Consider the following 20,146-nt stretch of genomic DNA (forward strand, 5'->3'; position numbering starts at 1 on the left):
TAGAAAAAATGGATGTATATGCGGATACAAATTTTCGTCGACGATTTGGGAACACGGATCACAACCGATTTGAATAATTCAAAAAACATTTGATTTGTATTGATAAGGAGACGTGCCTGATTAGTTTTTTGCGAGGCAGTCTAGCCGTTCCGAAGATACGGGGCAAAAAGTGCCAAAAACGGTACCTCCGTTTTTAAGAGAACGGAGCGTCCAATTTGAATAATTCAAAAAACATTTTACTTGTATTGACAAGATATGTAGAATTGATCAAATTTTTCATCTAGCGGTTTCGGAGATCTAATGAAAAAAGTAAAAAAAATGCTATATTCGGCGGTTAAAAATGATCATCAGACATACGCACATCAAATTATCAGATATTTTATAGAGATTTTAACAATAAGTATAATTTTTTTTTTATTTCTATGGGTTCCGTACCAATGCTTATGCGTTGGCGGCGGCGCGGGCACTTGCGAGCTTTGACATTTCATCTCTGCAGTTCAAGCAGTGCGATTGCTTTGAAAAAAAGTTCAGAATTTCCAAAATATGTCAAAATGAAGAAACATTTTTTTCAAAAATTTTTTGTTTTCAAAAAAATTTTTTTTCTCAAATTTTTTTTTTCAAATGAAATTTTTTTTTTTTCAAAAAAAAGTAATTTTTTTGTCAAATTTATAGTTTCTCTCAAAAATCTATTTTTTTTTAAGTAATTTTTTTTCAAAAATGTTATCGTTTTTAAAAAAATAATAATTTTTGGTACGGGAAGTTCCAGCATTTTGCCTTAAGGCACGATGCCCCATTGCCTTAAGACAGAATTCCACTTACAGCTAGTTTTTACTATAATTGGTTATTTTTAATATAGTTCATGTCCCAAGTTAGATATAAATGCACACTATGAACAAATAAAATTTCAAATCGGTTTAGTAGTTTAGAAGTCCATTTAAGACAAAAATCGTGACACTATATAAAGTACATGAGACCCTAAATTTTCACGTTCTTTTCATTAACCCCTATTTTGTAATAATTATACACTCTACAAACTGAAACCGTTGACAAATTTAACAAAAATATAATAGAGATGAGACGAAAGTCAGAGTCCAATTTGCTCCATGTCTTTTCTTTGTTCAAGAAGAAATGTTGTTGGGGTTATCTTATTAATAGACATGAATATTGTATTCATTACAGAATAATGTATCGTGTACTCCAGAACTGTTCAACAGATATTGCACACGAAGATTCAATAATCATCCGATGAATTTGCTACGTGCCATTTGAAGGGCATCGACAATCCACCACAAGTTGATGGTTCCATGGTAAGTGATATATATACATATAATATATATATATATATATATATACTAGCTGACCCGGCAAACGCTGTTTTGCCATCAAAAACATTTTGCGGCTTTGCAGAAGTTCTTATTAAACAAGATATATTTATAATGATGTGGAAGTTGTAATGTATAATAAAAGTATAAACTCCCAACGTATAAAAATATATAAAATTTATTCATTATAAAATATTACTCATATGAAAAATATAAAAATGACAAGTACCATTGTTTTTTACAAATCATGACTAGCCTGCTTGATCCCCACAATGATATTATATTTTTATTACACAAATTTCTTTACATTTCGATAATTATAAATATCAGATTTTTTACTTTTGCATTTATTTAAAAATATTAAATGTCAATTTCATATATCAAATATGCACTAAATTTTTAAATGCCAAAATATTTCCTTCTTGATCGAAATTTAATATAATATGATATAATTTATATCTATAATTTGATTGCCAATTTGCCTATAACATAACTTGGAATAATTAATTTATTTATATCTTATTGAAGTCGTTTAAAAATTCATTTTTTTTGAACTGTCAGAATTTGTTTATGATTAATGTTAAATTCAATATGTTGCGTTTTTATTGTGACCTATAATGTTTTAATCACTTATCATATAAATTTTCGACTATAAATTGATATTCATACTATCCCTGAAACTAACATGGATAAAGTTGTGAGAAATCAGAGTCCAAATCTATTAAATGTTTGATTTTTGGCACTTTTATTAATATTTTATCAATTTTCGTACTGTAAAATAATGGATGATTATTTATCAAAATTGTAATATTTAGATATATTTAGATGATTTAGATGATTTAGATAATTTTAGATGCATATACTATCTGTTTTGGCATAGCAATTAGTTTTTTCTTTATTTGAAATCAAGTGAAACATAAATATATTTATTTGATATTTTTCGATAAATATCCGATTTATGACATTGTTTTCAATTATTTTTAATTTATTTTGAATTAGCAAATGTCAAAAAATATAATTAAATATTCATTAAATGTTGTCTATAAATAATATGTCATTTAATAAGTATTATTTATTACTTTGGTGCTTAAAATATTCTTTCTGACAAATATAAATCGTAAATCTATTTATATAATTATTTTCATAAATACTGACAAATGACATTTGACGTTTTTTGTGTCAACATTTATTTTAATTTATTTATTTTTAATTAGATTTAAAACTATAAATTGTGATTTTGAATATAGCATTTCATCTCATTTCATTTTTCAAAAATCATAGATCTTTTTTTTTCTTGAATTTTCCATAAATTTTGACATTTGTCATTTTAGTGTTTTGTTTTTTTTTGGTCATTTTCTGTCAAAATTTTTAGAAATTTATAAAAATTATGTATTTATATTTCAAATTTACTTTTCAAAATTTCCTATAACCTAAGTTGGATATATTTGCACACGATAAGTCAATAAAATTTAAAATCGGTTCAGTAGTTTGGGCGTCCATCGCGAACCAACATCGTGACACGAGATTTATATATATATATATATATATAGATAGATATATATACATATATATATATAACTATTACTACATCCGTTTTTATTTTTTAGCTTACAACGTGTTAGGATTTTTCTGGGTGCTGTTCTTCATATCAGCTTTGGGTGACATGATTTTGGCTGCAACTTTTGCAACATGGTATTGGACTTTTAATAAAGATGATGTGCCTTACTTTACCTTGACTGCTGGACTTATGAGAACGATAAGGTAATATCAACTGATATGATTCAATTTAAATTAGATCGAGGTTTTATATAATACTAGCAAACCCGACGAACTCCGTTTCGCCACCAGATGGTTTCGTGAGAAAGATGAAGAAATTTTTTGTTTGTTTTATATTTGAAAAGGAAAAATTTGATTTTATTATACAACAGTAATGAATTTATTTTGATTACAAAAATGAAGTGTTTTTTAGTTGAACTTCTCTAAGTAAATGAAAGTGAATCCGCAAATTATCCGTTTCATTGAAGTGCTGTTTGGTAAACCACATTTTTTGTTTTTTGGTCTGACGTCGTTAACACAAACAAAGCGGATGGTTTTCCAACTCGTGAACAAGCAACGTATAACTGCCCATGTGAAAAACAATGATTTTCTAAATAATCTATTTGAAATTTATCCCGCAAACACTAAGCGATTGGCCTTGCGACTTGTTATTGCGAACGCAAGGCGAACTGGAAATTGCAATCGTTTGAAGTCAAACGGAAGACCAGTCGGAATCATTGGTATGTCACCAAATCGCCAGCAATTTTTGATTGAATGGTGAAATTCAGTACGTGTACATCATTATTCTTTGCGGCAAGAATTGCTCGTTGACATAACCAAGCATAATTCTGATAATTCTCACTAATGTCATCACTCGAATTTTTAATGCAAAATTGTCGAAATCGGTTCGTGCGTTCTGGAGTTATTTCGTCAGGAAGGAAAACCCGACTTATTTTTGTATATATAGAAGATTATTTTTGTATTTCAGGTATCATCTGGGTACTTTAGCCTTTGGTTCACTTATTTTAGCAATATGTCGAATAATCAGAGTTATTTTGGAATACATCGACCAGAAGTTAAAGAAGTTTGATAATCCTTGCACTCGATGCTTGCTGTGCTTTTTGAAATGCTTCTTCTGGTGCTTGGAGAATTTTATTAAATTCATCAACAAGTGGGGAAATTAACATACATACACGTATATACGAGTATATGAGTATAAATATATGCAACTATTGTTTTTTTTACAGAAATGCTTATATAATGTGTGCAATCCATGGTAAAAATTTCTGTGCAAGCGCTAGAGACTCCTTTGCACTAATTTTGCGAAATTGTACGAAATATATAGTCGTCGATAAGGTAAGATATATATATATATATATATATATATATATATATATGAGTGAGTTCTTGAGGGCGATACATCAAACAAAGAAAAGCCAAAGATTTATAAAATAATCTTTATTTCCAAACGTTTCGACATTCAATTTAATGTCATCATCAGTGGATCTAAAAACAGTATGAAAATTAGCATATCTAGGTATTATAATATATGTGGATTGGTAAAGTAACTATACGATAAGAGAAAAATAACAAATAGCACACTTAACAACAAATCAAATATAAAAGATAGGAAAGGTAGTAGAGACTAGAATTAAATAAATAATTAAAAAGTATAGGCAAAAATATTTAAGTACACTCATATAAACTTACGCATATATACATATATGTACGTACACATATACACACATATACATATATATATACATATATATATATATATACATGCATATATCCATATACACACATACAAACATATAATACACATATACATATACAGATACCTGTTTCATATCAATATGTGACCACGTGGTGAACAAAAGATCGGATTCCTCCTTACTCTGCGATAACTACCAAGTAATACTAAATAATGTTTCCAAATTTATCTCCTCTGAACAAAACTAATTGACCTTACTAACCTTGCCAACACTTCCTAGTTTAACTTCGGCCTTGATACCCGAGCTTTACCTACCCATACATAGCAAATTTTGAATAAACCTTAAAAAAATTTTATTTTAGATTTTTGAGTTATTAGTATAACTACTTAGTAATACTAAATAATATTTCCAATTTTTTTCTCCTAATTCTAACCATACAAACCTAGCCTAACATTACTAGTTTCAACTTCCGACTATTTTCTACCTACCCGCCCATAACAATCCTGGAATGACCCTTAAAAATCTCTCAAAACATGTGGTGACTTTTATACATGCCTCGGTACTAGCAAAGTACAGAAGTCGTGGCAGAAATTACATAATTCTACTTACATTTTTGTTCAATAAAACTATCATTTTTCTGTTTACATCATACAAAAAAATTATATAAAAAAATGCATAGTGCTGACAAGTTAGTTGTATAAATGTTAGTGCCAAATCTCTAGTGCTGTGTACACTTCTCTATATGTAACTAACCAACGTAATGTAAGTCCACTTGTATTTTATATGTATTATCCATCTTCATAAATAATTTGTTTGCTTTACATATATACGAGTTTACATATATTGTATGTTTATATATATATATATATATATATATGTATTTGTATGTATGTATGTATATATATGTATATTGCTTATTTACATGTATGTTTGTATGTATGTGCATATTTATATGTGTATACATGTAATTATATATACGTATATATGCATGTATGTATGTGTATATATATATATATGTGTATATATATATGTATATGTATATGTATATATATATATATATATATGTATATGTATATGTGTATATATATATATATATATAAATATATATTTGTGAGCATTTATGTACATATGTATATATATATGTATTGTGTGTATATATATATATATATGTATGTATATATATGTATATATATGTGTGTATATATGTGTATATACATGTTTATGCGTATATGTATGTGTATACGTGTATAGCTATAGTTACATAGATAGGTATGAGTATATGTATGGTTCATACATGTACATGTACGTCGTTGTGAATATGCATGCACGTTGCATATATGTATATACGTATATTTATATGTGTATAGTCTTACATGTATATGTGTACATATATAGGTATATATTGTTGTATCTGTATATGTATATGTGTATTATATGTTTGTATGTGTGTATATGGATATATGCATGTATATATATATATATGTATATATATATGTATATGTGTGTATATGTGTACGTACATATATGTATATATGCGTAAGTTTATATGAGTGTACTTAAATATTTTTGCCTATACTTTTTAATTATTTATTTAATTCTAGTCTCTACTACCTTTCCTATCTTTTATATTTGATTTGTTGTTAAGTGTTGCTATTTGTTAATTTTTCTCTTATCGTATAGTTACTTTACCAATCCACATATATTATAATTACCTAGATATGCTAATTTTCATACTGTTTTTAGATCCACTGATGATGACATTAAATTGAATGTCGAAACGTTTGGAAATAAAGATTATTTTATAAATCTTTGGCTTTTCTTTGTTTGATGTATCGCCCTCAAGAACTCACTCATATATTTCAACATCAAAATTAACTACTAAATCATATATATATATATATATATATATATATATATATATAGGGCCGGTCCTGGGGTCCTCAGCGCCCGCATGCAAGATTTGTTCTAGCGCCCCCCCCCCCCAATAATTTCAACTGTTTTATCAGTTTTTCATTAAAATTATATAAACATTTACTTTATTATTTCAAATAAATTTTTAATCATTCTGAATTTAGTACACAAAAATTTAGATGTAATTTAGATTAAAAGCGTATAAAATACATTGATTTTAAATTTATTTAGAAAATCGAGGCGATTAGCGGGTTGATCATAATCAAATATTTTTAAATTCTCAATTATTTCTAACGTAGGTGTAATATTAATATTTTGGTTTTGAAACATTCAACTTATTTATTATGCGATTTATTCTATAGAGCAAATCACGCCAAAAGAGCAAAAAAAGAATAGTCTTTAATTTTTAAACATAACATTCGTATTTTATGTTTTAAATTAAATTTTATTTTAATTTGTTTTTTCATTATTCACAATATCTAAAATTGCATCGTAAACTTCTCCATATTGGTATCGTAAGGGCCGAATTGTATTCAGCTTTACTTTCCCATCAGATTCAAAGTATCAGATTGTTGTTTTAAAGTTAAAAGTTAACGTATTTTTGAAGTATTGTCCAAAATTAGTAAAAGATGCAAAGAAATTACATATTTCCTTAACTGTACTGAAACAAACAAATTATATTTGTATCTGTATTATTTCTGCATAGTTAATAATTCAATTATGTATAAAAAAAGCTTAAAGATCTTTGTTCCTAAGTACATTTTGCTTTCATTTTTCATATTTGCTCCATTTCCATAACCCTAACCATGCATGTCTTCAACATTCAAAATTCATCAGATGCGAAACATTTGCAACAAAAGCAAAAGTTACAATTCAATTTCTCGGAATAAACAAGTCATTTTCTAAGCACTGACTCCCATTTTTTTATAATTTGTTTATATTTTTTAACAAGTTCCGATTCAACTAAATTAGCTCGTAATTTTTCGTCAATAATGCCCAACAATTAATTTAATCTTTCGCAGATTTGCGCTTATGGGATTGAACACTAGATAATTTCTTTTTCGATTCCACGGTAACTTCAAACAAAGAAAATATTGAATAAGTAGATTAAGCAATAAACAGAGCTGTTATTTACTAATTTGCAGAATTATTAATCATTTAATTGTTTCTACTGATATCACATTGCAAAATAAAAATGCTTTTTGTGTCTCCGTATCCCTAGTTAAATTATTTATTATAATTTATTAAGTATTCTAGATTTTACATAAATAATTCTAGATTTTATATGAAAAATATAAATATCATATTATAAATTTAATTTCCGAAACTCGTTTTGGCGCCCCCTAAGGCTTGCGCCCGCATTTTTTGCATGCATCGCATGCAAGGCAGGACCGGCCCTGTATATATATATATATATATATATATATATATATATATATATATATATATTCTTCTCCGATTTTTATTTAATGCACAATTTTATGTACAATTTTAGACTACCGAGTTTGTGTTCTTCATGTCAAAAGTGTTAATAAGCGCCGGAATGGGCGCCCTATCATATTTATACTTCGGGAACGACTGGGCCCAATTAAATGACGACTCTTTGCATTATGGATACGCCCCTGTGATTTTGGTTGTCATCGGTACATTCTTTATAACATGTGTCTTCTTCGGTGTTTATGATATGGCAGTCGATACTTTACTTTTGTGCTTTTGTAAGTATAAATAATATTTAAGACTAAGGGACAGATTCTGCCGCATAATAGAAAAATGTTATGGCAAGGCCATTGTATTAAGAAGATATTGACAGAAGCCATGCGGTTGCTGTGCAGTTAGGCCTATTTTTCAGGTTATCAGATAGAAAACCTAACCTAGAAAAAAAAACTAGCTGTAAGTGGAATTCTGTCTTAAGGCAATTAAGGCATCGTGCCTTAAGGCAAATTGCTGGAACTTCCCGTATCAAAAATTTTTATTTTTTTTAAAAACGATTAACATTTTTAAAAAAAATTTACTTCAAAGAACAATATTTTTGAGAAACTATAAATTGGACAAAAAATTACTTTTTTTTGAAAAAAAAAATTAAAAAAATTTTTTTTTTAATTTTTTTTTTTTTTTAAAAAAAGTTTTCTTCATTTTGACATATTTTGGAAGATCTAAACTTTTTTTGAAATCAATCGTACTGCTTTAACATTTTTGAAAAAATTTTACTTCGAAAAAATAAGATTTTTGAGAAACTATAAATTGGACAAAAATTTACTTTTTTTTTGAAAAAAAAATTAAAAAAAAAAAAAATTTATTTAATTTTTTTTTTGGAAAAAAAATGTTTTCTTTATTTTGACATATTTTGGAAGATCTAAACTTTTTTTTAAAGCAATCATACTGCTTTAACATTTTTGAAAAAATTTTACTTCGAAAAAATAAGATTTTTGAGAAACTATAAATTGGACAAAAATTTACTTTTTTTTTGAAAAAAAAAATTAAACTTGCTGTAAGTGGAATTCTGTCTTAAGGCAATTAAGGCATCGTGCCTTAAGGCAAATTGCTGGAACTTCCCGTACCAAAAATTATTATTTTTTTAAAAACGATTAACATTTTTGAAAAAATTTTACTTCGTAAAATAAGATTTGTGAAAAACTATAAATTAGACAAAAAATTACTTTTTTTTGAAAAAAAATTAAAAAAAATTTTTTTTTTAATTTTTTTTTTTTGAAAAAAAAAATGTTTTCTTCATTTTGACATATTTTGCAAGATCTAAACTTTTTTTCAAAGTAATCGTACTGCTTTAACTGCATAAAGAAGAAACATCAAAGCGCGTAAGCGCCGCGTAAACATTGGTACGGAACCCATAGGAATATAAACAAAATTTATACTTATTGTTAATATCTGTATAAAATATCTGATAATTCGATGTGCATATGTCCAATTATCATTTTTGACCGCCAAATGGCATTTTTTTTTACTTTTTTCACTAGATCTTTGAAACCGCTAGACCTGCCTTCATGAAAATTTTATCAATTCTTCATCGTGTCAATACAAGTAAAATGTTGTTTGAATTATTAAAATCAAACGCTCCGTTCTCTTAAAAACTGAGTTACCGTTTTCGGAACTTTTTGCCCCGTATCTTCGGAACGGCTAGAGCTGCCTTCGCCAAAAACTAATCAGCACGTCTCCTTATCAATACGAATCGAATGTTCTTTGAATTATTCAAATCGGTTGATTGGTGTTCCCGAAATCGTCGACGAAAATTTGTATCCGCACATACATACACACACGCACATACATACACACACGCACATACATACACACACACACACATACACACACACACATACATCCATTTTTTCTAAGGTATGCCAAAATATTCAGAAACCTTTGAAACGTCGAGAAATGCAAACATTTTCATTTTCGATTTTTTTGCGTTTACTATAACTTGCCCTACGGGAAGTTAAAAAATCTTAACCAGAGTAAATGTTCCCTAACCTAGAAACTATGTTACATAACAGGGTCTTTCTGATCCAGCTTCATTTTCTATTATGCGGCAGAATAGGTCCCTAAATAAGTAAGTTGATTATATTTTATTTATTTTTCTCTTTAGTGGAAGACAGCGAACGAAATGATGGATCACCTGAAAGACCTTATTATATGTCGAAAGAGCTCATGAAGATTTTAGGCCGAAGGAACAAAGTCGTCGAGGACTAGATTTTACATCTTTCAGCCAACTTCCAAATTTTACCGATTAATTTGAATTTATTTTAATTTATTACCAGAGTGGAAGATTGCTCAAAAAAACAATCAAAAAGGACAGAAAACGCGCATAAGGTTGTATGTTTTTTTAGAAGATAAATATAATATGTTATTGATTCATACAAATTTTGCATTATAGTTACCATAAGAATTGAATTTATATATTATATATATACGGTAAGTTTAAATATAGATACGTATTTATTTTTACTATTCAAATACTAAGTGTCTTAAATGTGAAATATGATGCTCAAATTATATTGTAGCTTTGAATAAGATAAGATTTTTATAAAGCTCAATTTTAAAAAATATATATACAGGGTGTCCCAGAGCTCAACGTCAAGCCGTAATATGAAAAATTTGGAAAAAATTTGACATTGAGTTTTGGGTTACCCTGTATATATTTAAATCACTTACCTATTGTTATTAAGCAATTTTAATATATTTATATTCCTAAATGTGCTGTAACTGCCAAAAGTATGTTAATATTTAAAAAATACGAAACAGATTTATGTAAAATTTTTTATGCTGTATTATACTTATATACGCTTTTATAAATGTAACTTTAATAAATATTTTATTTAATTATAAATATTCTTGAATGGCTATTTCATTCGTAACTAAGTAACGTGACTCTGGCTAGCCTGCTATCAGGCAGCAACGATGTTCATTTTCAGTTGAAAAAACAGATAAGAAATTTGTTTAAATCGAAAATAGCCATGCACAAAAATTGCGGATTTTTATCAAAAGATTCAGAATGTCTTGAAACGTCCGAGTTCAGCAAATCGGATTTTCTAGCAAAGACATAAACTTTTTCTTCGGGAAGTTAGTATTAAAATGCTTTAGCACATTTGGCTTTTTGAGGGTAAAAAAATTGCATTTTGGCCGAAAAGGGACTGACAAACAAAATTATTCCAACCACAAAGAATACATTAGTGAAATAATTATGTAGATCAGATATTATGGAAATCTAGTGATGAGCAAACTCAATCTCGACTTGAAAAGAACAATTTTTAAAATTCTATCTTTGAAGCATTGGTTAAATAAGATTGACAAGTATACTCGTCATGGAGAAGTATCAGAATTTTGCCCATTGTCGGGTATATTCGCGATGAAGAAATGACAAGTATACTCGTCATGAATTTTGTATGCTGACGAGTATAAATCTTGAAGAATTCAGGAAAAATGGACGAATACGAATCATAGAGAAGTGTCAAGATTTTGTGTATTGACGAATATACTTGTCATGGACAATTGCCAAAATTGTGTCTATTAAGGAGTACTAATCACAAAGAATTCAGAAAGAATTAAAAGAACAGAAAGAATTGACGGATATGAATCATGCACAAGTGTCAAAATTATATGTATTGACGAGTAAACTCGTCATGGACAATTGCCATTTTTTTTATTTGTTTAAGAATCTAAAAGAAATTTAAAAAATCAGAAATAATTTACAAATGGAAGAATTGACGAATATAAATCGTGGAGAAGTGTAAGGATTTTGTTTATTGACGAGTATACTCGTCACGGACAATTGCTTACTTTTGTGTATATGTGTAAGAATTTAGAAAAAAATTTAAAAATCAAAAAGAATCAGCGAATATAAATCATGGCAAAGTGTCAAGACATTGTGTATTGACGAGTACACTCGTCACGAATAAGTGTCAAAATTGTATGTATTATCGAGTATAATCGTCATTGAGAAGTGTCTGAATTTTGTTCATAGACGTCATGAAGAAGTAGTAAAATTGTGTGTATTGACGAGTATACTCGCCTTGAAGTGTCAGAATTTTGTTTATTGACGGGTATACTCGTTATGGGGGAATGTCAGAATTTTGTGTATTGACAAGTATACTCGTCACGTAAAAGTGTTAAAATTTTATGTAATGACGAGTATAAATCATAAAGAATTCAGAAAGAACTGAAAGAATTGACGAATATAAATCCTGGAGAAATGCCATGCTTTTGTGTATTGACGAGTATACTCGTCATGGACAATTGCTTAATTTTTTATATTTGTGTAATAATTTAGAAAAAAATTAAATAATCAAAAAGATTTGGCGAATATAAATCGTGGCAAAGTGTCGAGATATTATGTATTGACGAATACAGTCGTCACGAAAAAGTGTCAAAACTTTGTTAATTGTCGAGTATACTCGTCATTGAGAAGTGACAAAATTTTGTGCATAGACATGAAGAAATAGTAGAATTTTGTGTATTAACGAGTATACTCGTCAAGAAAAACTTCAGAATTTTGTTAATTGATGATTATGCTCATCATGGTGACGTGTCAGAGTTTTGTGCTTTGACGAGTGTATTCGTCATGGACAGTTGTCAAAGTTTTGTGTATTGAGGTATACAAATCATGAAGAACTGAAAAAAAAAAACAGAAATAATGGACGAAAATAAATCATGAAGTATAAGTGTCAGGATTTTGCGTATTGACGAGTATATTTGTCATGGACAATTGCCAAATTTTGTGTATTTGTGTAAGAATGATAGAAAACAAATACAAAAATCAGAAAGAATTAATGAATATAAATCAAAGAAGTGTCAGGTTTTTGTGCATTGACGAGTATACTCGTCATGAAGAAGAGTCAGAATTTTGTACATAGATATCATGAAGGAGTTTTGAAAGAAAAATGAATTTGAATATAAAATTTTGCTTAACAACGAGTATACCCGTCATTGAGAAGTGTCAGAATGTTGCGCATTGACGAGTATACTCGTCATGGACAATTGTCAAAATTTTGTGCGAAAATATAAACCATAAAGAATTCAGAAAGTATTGAATAAATCAGAATTAATGGAACGGATATAAATCGTGGTATGACAAAATTTTGTGCATTGACGAGTATACTCGTCATGGACAATGGGAAAATTTTGTGTATAGAGGAGTACAAATCATAAAAAATTAAAAAAAACGTAAAGAATTGACTAATATAAATCACGGAGAAGTGTCAGGATTTTGTGCATTGACGAGTATACTCGTCCTAAAGAAGTGTCAAAATTTTGTGCATTGACGAGTATACTCATTATGAGGGACGAGGAGTACAAAACATGAAGAATTTAGAAAAAGTTAAAAAAAAATCAGATAGAATTGGCGGATATGAATCATGGAGTATAATTGGCAGGATTTTGTGTATTGACGAGTATACTCGTCATGGACAATTGGCAAAATTGTGTGTATTAAAGAGTACAAATCATAAAATAAATTAAAAAATTAAAAAAATAAGAAAGAATTGACTAATATAAATCACGGAGAAGAGTCAGAGTTTTGTGCATTGACGAGTATACTCGTCATGAAAAATTGACAGAATTTTGTGTATTGACGAGTATACTCGACGTGAAAAACTTGAGTATATAAAAAGTAGAGGATTTTGTGCTGACACCTCATGAAGAAATGTCAAAATTTTGTGCATTGACGAGTATACTCGTCAAAAATTGTGTATTGACGAGTATATTCGTCACAAAGTGTTAAAATTTGGTGAAATGACGAGTATATTCGTCATACGTATAAATTGATTTTTGTTAATCAAAATGTAAAATTTAGTGAAAATTACTATTTTGTAAAATGAACTTTATATCTTGATAGAATTCCTCATCGAGTTTGCTCATCAATAGAGTCCCTTTCCTTACAATCTGCAAACCTTGATCGATCTGTGCTTGATTTTTAAATTTCGAAAAACACCTAAAACAAACTTATATTTTAAAAAAATATTTGATATCATCTTAATCACTTATATCTATCTGTTTATCAATTAACATTTCCTTGTAATTTTTTTTGTCCCTTTATCATTTGATGGCCACGGATTACTTGCAAACAATTCAAAGATAAATTATTGGCGTATTAGCAGTTGTAATAACCGAAATTATCAGACTGAAACTGTATGATAAAACTTATCTCCGAGATAAGATTTTTATTAAACTTATTGGCGGTTTATGGCGAAAACGTTTTTGTTTTATATTTCTATCGGTTCGGACGTAATAATAATAATAATAATAATAATAATAATATATATATAAAATTTGATAAAACGTTCCGTAATATAATAATAATAATAATAATAATATATAAAATATAAAATTTGATAAAACGTTCCGATAAATTTTTACCTTTATTCAGGGACTTTACAAGTATGATTATTTAATCTTGTATTCATCGAAAGATATGCTTTAAAATTGTTTGTTGTTATAAATATTAAATTATTATTAATTAATTTATTTACAAATTTATTTTATTACTAATTTTTATTACTAATTTTTATTAATATTTATTATTACTAATTTTTTATGTTGTTCATTTTTTAATTTAAAGAGTGTTAGTGCAAATTACATATAAATAAAAAGGATGGGAAAAGTAGATTACGATGGTGAGTAATATTTTTAGTAATTATTTATATCATAAATTCAATCAATTTTTGATATTTTTAACTTCCCGTAGGACAAGTTATCGTAATCGTCTAGAAATCAAAAATGAAAATTTTTACATACCTTTACGTTTCAGAGGTTTCTGAACATTTTGGCATACCTCAGAAAAAAAAGATGTATGTGTGTGTGTTTCACGTTTACGGATGCAAGGATCACACGATTTCAATTATATCAAAATTAAAAAATAATAATTATATAAAAAAATCGATTTCTATTGATAAGGTAACGTGCTCATTTGTTTTTGACAATGGCAGGTTCAGCCGTTTCGGAGCAAAGAGTGTAGAAAATATAAATCGAGTTTTTGAGAGCACGGAGCATCCGATTCGAATGATTCAAAAAATATTGCACTTGTACTGACAAGATGAAAAATTGATTAAATTTTTACAAAGGCAGGTCCAGCGGTTTCGGAGATTTAGAAGAAAAAGTTTTCGAAAAATCTATTTGGAAGTCGAAGTTTAGATTTTTTCGATAGTATGGATCAATCGACATGAATGAGTATCAAAAGTTTTGAGAAATTTAAAAATTAAAAAAAAAATCTATTAGCCAAGCCAAGCTTTCAAAAAATTTCAAATAATATCAGTTCAAAACGCCTAATTTTTTTTTTAAAAAAGATCGTAATTTTCTATTTTATCAATATTCAAATTTTTCAGAATTAAAAAAAAAAAAAAATTCTCAAAAAAATCGAATTTTTCTTTTCCTAAGTTCTAACAACTGTGTACGGGAAGTTCCAGCAATGTTCCTTAAGGCTCTTTTATTTACTCTCTAGTAATAACTATATTTGTATTGAAATTAATTTTTTAAACCCATTTTTTAGACTTTTTCCTGCTTTTTCAAGTAAAATGTTTCTTGAATAATTCAAATCCGATACTCCGTTCTCTCAAAAACTCGATTTCTATTTTCTGCTCTCTTTGCTCCGTATCTCCGTAACGGCTGGACCTGCCTTTGCCAAAAACTAATCAGCACATCTCCCTATCAATAGGAATCGAATGTTTTTTTTACCATTCAAATCGGTCGATCCGTGCTCCCGAAATCGTCGACGAGAGATTGTATCCACACATACATATATATAGACGTAGATTTATTCCTTTTTTTCTAAGGTATGCCAAAAATATATAGAAAATTAAAAATATTAGAAAAAAAGTTAAAAATTTAATAAATAAAGTACATATCTTGTAGTCCTGTAAATTTTCATGTATTTTACTCTTTTTTTTATATTTTCTCCTCTATAACTTCCTAAAATGTTGGACTTGCCTCTGGTGAAAATCATACCAATACAAATTTATTTTCCAAATTTTGAACATATTTTTTTAATAATTATATTATGGATTTAGTTAATTAATTAATTTATTTTATATTTTTTAGAAAAACCTATACAATACGATCCTGATTTCCATGGACCTGTTAAAAGTAGATCCTGCACAGACATTTGTTGCCTGATTGTATTTCTGGCCTTTGTCGTAGCCTGGATTGGTATCGGTATATATGGTAAGTTGAAAAAAATATTATTTTTATATATGAAAAAATATCAAGTTTACGAAAAACAATACATGATCACAGTTTGAAATTAAAGCATCGACATTGCACTACATGGACTGCTAGTCCTTATATGTCTTCTTTTGTATATAGTGCTCAACTGAGGCGTTGCATGTCTGAGCAAACATTGCCGACGACAATCGCGGAGTCTCCCGATTGATTAAATGTCACATGTCATATGTTACGTCCCTAACATAGACCTTATAATATATACGCAGGTGCATACTATTTTATGTACATTAATAATATTATTAATATCATTTCTTACAAAATTATCATCCACCACAATTGCCATTATATCATTAAAACAAAACATAAGACATATGACTTTTAATCAATCGGGAGAGTCCGCGATTGTCGTCGGCAATGTTTGCTCAGACATGTGACGTCACAGTCCCTTCTATGTTTAAGCACTTATTTTGCGCTTGACTAGACAGTGCATGTAATATAAAGTCTATGAATAAAAGTGATTTAATTGGTGACCCCGTCAAATTAATCTTGAATCATATCTACTACTTTTATTCAATATTTTGAAGTGAAACTTCCTTAGGCGCGGCTAGGGTGTGAATCCGTACAAATGCAACGGAAGTGCGTTACGGCATATAAGATAAGATAAGAACCGAGTGCCAATGGATAAATATAACATATTAACTAATAATATAACATACTAAAATTACAACATTCTAAAACAAATACAAAAATTACAATACATTTTTAAACTTTACTCCTTCAGCGTGTCACTTAAAATCACATATGTATATAAATTCTAGAGTGTACTTTTTTCATAAAATTTAAATATCTCAAATATTTGTTAGAAAACTCGTCGATTTTAGTATTTGTTGGGATAGTAGATATAATAGAGTATAACATACTAAAGTTACAACGTTCTAAAATATACAGAATTATTTAAAAAAATTCTACACTTTATTCTTTCAGTACGGAACACATATATAGTTTCTAGAAGGTACTTTTATTATGAAATGTTGAATATCTCGAATATTTGTTAGATTACATATCAGTTTTAGTATTTGTTACGATAGTAGACATAATAGAATATAACGCACTAAAATTACAACATTATAAAATATCTACAACTATTTTAAAAAAAAAATCTAAAATTTTATCATACACATCTATAGTTTCTAGAGGGCACTTTTATCATAAAATTTGAAACATCTCAAATATTTGTTAGAAAACTCATCGATTTTAATTTCTGTATCTGTAGTAGACATATTAAAATATGCTATACTATGATTTGATACAGCATTTTAAAAAGTCATTCGCTTTCGATGATATCATTTCTATACGGGTCGATTGTGATTAGTCGTCGTGTATGTGAATAGAGATCTGTCGTTGTATGCGTACCGATATATACAAGGAAATCGACATAGATAGATAAATAAACATTTTAAAGTTACATCGTAGTACAAATCTTGATTTAATGAAAAATGCCTGAATCAGAAGAATATTTTACTCTGTTCCTTGAAAATAATAAAACAAATTAAACATTTGTGCCGTGTACTAAACGTAAGTTTATTGATTAGAAATTATTTCTACATTATTCGTAGTTTCTATGAATCTTGGAAGTTATTAAAATGGAGATGAAATCATTCTATGAAATGAGATTATATCGCCAGTGATACAGTAAAAAAAATACAAACGGTCAATGAATGTATGTTAATTTTAATAACATGAAGTTCTTCAAACACAATTACACACATGATGAGTAAAGTTGCGAAAACAATATTTGTTTAGGCGTTATATAACATAATCTACTGTGTGAACGAATATTATAGAATTTATTAATCAGCAATTACTTTATTTCTCTAACGAAGGTTCAAGTCCTAAGTACTAATTACAATGACAAACCGATCATGTCATATTTGAAGTATGACTTTGATTACATTATTGTTTCTAAATATTATACATATTTAACTCATTTTTTACTAATGTTTATTATTTTATTTTTTTCAGCCGTCCAAAATGGAGACATCGACAAAATTTTGAATCCAGCCGATTCTCTTCAGAGAAAATGTGGAGTGCATCCTGACGTCAAGGATAAACCTTATTTGTTGTATTTCGATTTGTTGAAATGTGCACAAAATGGCCCTTTGCACAGCCCTTGCTTTACCCCACGGGCAAGTGTTAAAAAATAATTAAGAAACCGCTTCTGCCGCATAACAGACAAATGTTATGGCAAGGCTATGTTGTGAAGAAATTTCCATACTGAATATTGACAAAGCCATGCGGTTGGTGTGCAGTCAGGCGTATGTCTCAGACAATCATATAGAAAACCTAACATAGAAACCGCACAAATATCAAAAATATTAGATAACACAATGTTTTTATTTTCTTCTTCGACTGCTGGACGTCAAATCCGGCTCGAAGGACCAATGTTTTTCAATGTTGTTGTGATTGATTGCTTTTTGAAGGACCTTAATTTCTGTGTAAAACGCCTGACTGCACAGCAACCGCATGACCTTCGTCAATATTTATCATGGAAAAATCTTCCTAACATGGCCTTGCCATAACATTGGTCTGTTATGCGGCAGAATCGGCTCTATTAATTACAGTTTTTTTGTTTTTTTTTTTAGGTTTGTGTCGAGAAATGTCCAGACGAAGACTTCTCATTCAATGACGAATATATAAAAAAGACAGATTTTGTGACTTTACGCGAAAAAATAATTTGTAAACCCGAAGTCAACATGACGAGAGATTTGTTCGATTATAAATCAGCCAGGGAATTAATTGAAAATAGAGATTGCTTGGGGTCGTATTTTAGGAGTAAACCGATTCCATGTAAGTAATATATACCGGGCCTGCTAGTATATACATTGGGGTGGTCCTTAATATGGATATTTTCGAATTTTTTTGCTCCCAATGAAATCAATTTCAAATTAGCCAGGCACTTGCAATGACTATTAATATGCTTCAGGCATATTTATTTATATGTGGCATGCGTTGCAGTGGATAAACCACACATATAATTTGTATAAGCTGCTCTTTTATATAGGACATACGTCCGCAATCACAATTAGTGAGTTAATTTTCTATATTTTTTTTCTAAAATATTTAGGGTGGTCCTTAATATGGACATTTTAAAAATTTTTGTTCCCAAAGGCTCAAATGCTTTAAATTAATAAAAGAAAATTCTCTAAAAGTTTTTGCTCTTAATATTAACATTTAGACAATCCGCAATTCAATTAAAAGTTTCGTATATTTATTATTACCATATATTCTTGCGCCATCTGTGATAGCATTTGTGAACTTTACTTAAAAATATTTATAATTCACTTAATTTCTAATTAAATCCATGTGTACTGTTTAACGAAATATTTATTCATCATGGAATCAAAATCAATTTTGCAGCAAAATATTTATTTTATTGGTGATTTTGACACTCAAATTATCAGTAAGAAATTCCATCAAAATTACAAGTCTGCTTTCACAGATGGCGCTAGAATTTACTTAATGATATATGCTAAAAATGATATACGAAGTTTTTAATTGTATTGCGGGCTATCTAAATGTTATTATTAAGAGCAAAAGCTTTCAGAGAATTTGTTTTTATTAATTTGAAAGCATTTGAGCTTTTGGGAGTGCAGAAATTTAAAATGTCCATATTAAGGACCACCCTAATATACATATAAACCTAAAAAAAATAATATAAAATTACTTACTTATTGTGATTGTGGTCGTATGTGTTTATATAAGTGAAAGGAGAGCTAACAGAAATTATATGTGTAGTTTATCTACTGCAACGCATGCCACATATAAATAAATGTTCCTGGAGCATATTAATTAGGTTTATACAAAAACCGACATTTCAGAAAACCGGTTTTCGAATTTTATTTTCACTAAAAACCGGTTTTAAAACCGGTTTTCGAATTTTATATAGAAAATAAACTTTTGCTTGAATATTCTGTAATTTATCCGCAAATTTAGTGTAATTTA

At 28.4% G+C, this 20,146-nt stretch overlaps 2 protein-coding genes across 2 annotated transcripts in view; both read left to right on the plus strand.

Annotated features, from left to right (window-relative positions):
- The first annotated feature begins 2,975 nt into the window (after positions 1-2,975).
- On the plus strand, positions 2,976-10,472 carry LOC113373357 (CTL-like protein 2). Its single transcript, XM_026613667.1, has 5 exons — positions 2,976-3,083; positions 3,847-4,029; positions 4,106-4,214; positions 7,980-8,199; positions 10,080-10,472. Exons 1-5 carry the CDS (start codon positions 2,986-2,988, stop codon positions 10,181-10,183), a joined length of 714 nt encoding a protein of 237 aa, XP_026469452.1. The 5' UTR covers positions 2,976-2,985; the 3' UTR covers positions 10,184-10,472.
- A 4,104-nt stretch (positions 10,473-14,576) lies between these two features.
- LOC113370431 (CTL-like protein 2) overlaps positions 14,577-20,146 on the plus strand; it is a 36,233-nt gene continuing 30,663 nt past the window's right edge. Inside the window, exons 1-4 of the mRNA XM_026611099.1 lie at positions 14,577-14,601; positions 16,022-16,144; positions 18,167-18,330; positions 18,787-18,991. Coding sequence (XP_026466884.1) covers positions 14,580-14,601; positions 16,022-16,144; positions 18,167-18,330; positions 18,787-18,991 — 514 coding nt within the window. The 5' untranslated portion in view covers positions 14,577-14,579. The remainder of the gene's footprint in view (positions 14,602-16,021; positions 16,145-18,166; positions 18,331-18,786; positions 18,992-20,146) is intronic.

The sequence above is a fragment of the Ctenocephalides felis genome, unplaced genomic scaffold (assembly GCF_003426905.1).
Source record: "Ctenocephalides felis isolate EL2017-DRISC unplaced genomic scaffold, ASM342690v1 CF-g0.4_SCAFFOLD_00845, whole genome shotgun sequence".
Taxonomy (NCBI): domain Eukaryota; kingdom Metazoa; phylum Arthropoda; class Insecta; order Siphonaptera; family Pulicidae; genus Ctenocephalides; species Ctenocephalides felis.

Excerpts from the sequence above, each read along its gene's own strand:
- LOC113373357 (XM_026613667.1), top strand. The coding sequence starts at position 2,986 with ATGATTTTGGCTGCAACTTTTGCAACATGGTATTGGACTTTTAATAAA. Across the intron at positions 4,215-7,979 it reads AATATATAGTCGTCGATAAG|ACTACCGAGTTTGTGTTCTT; the intron begins GTAAGATATATA and ends GTACAATTTTAG. Across the intron at positions 8,200-10,079 it reads TACTTTACTTTTGTGCTTTT|TGGAAGACAGCGAACGAAAT; the intron begins GTAAGTATAAAT and ends TTTTCTCTTTAG.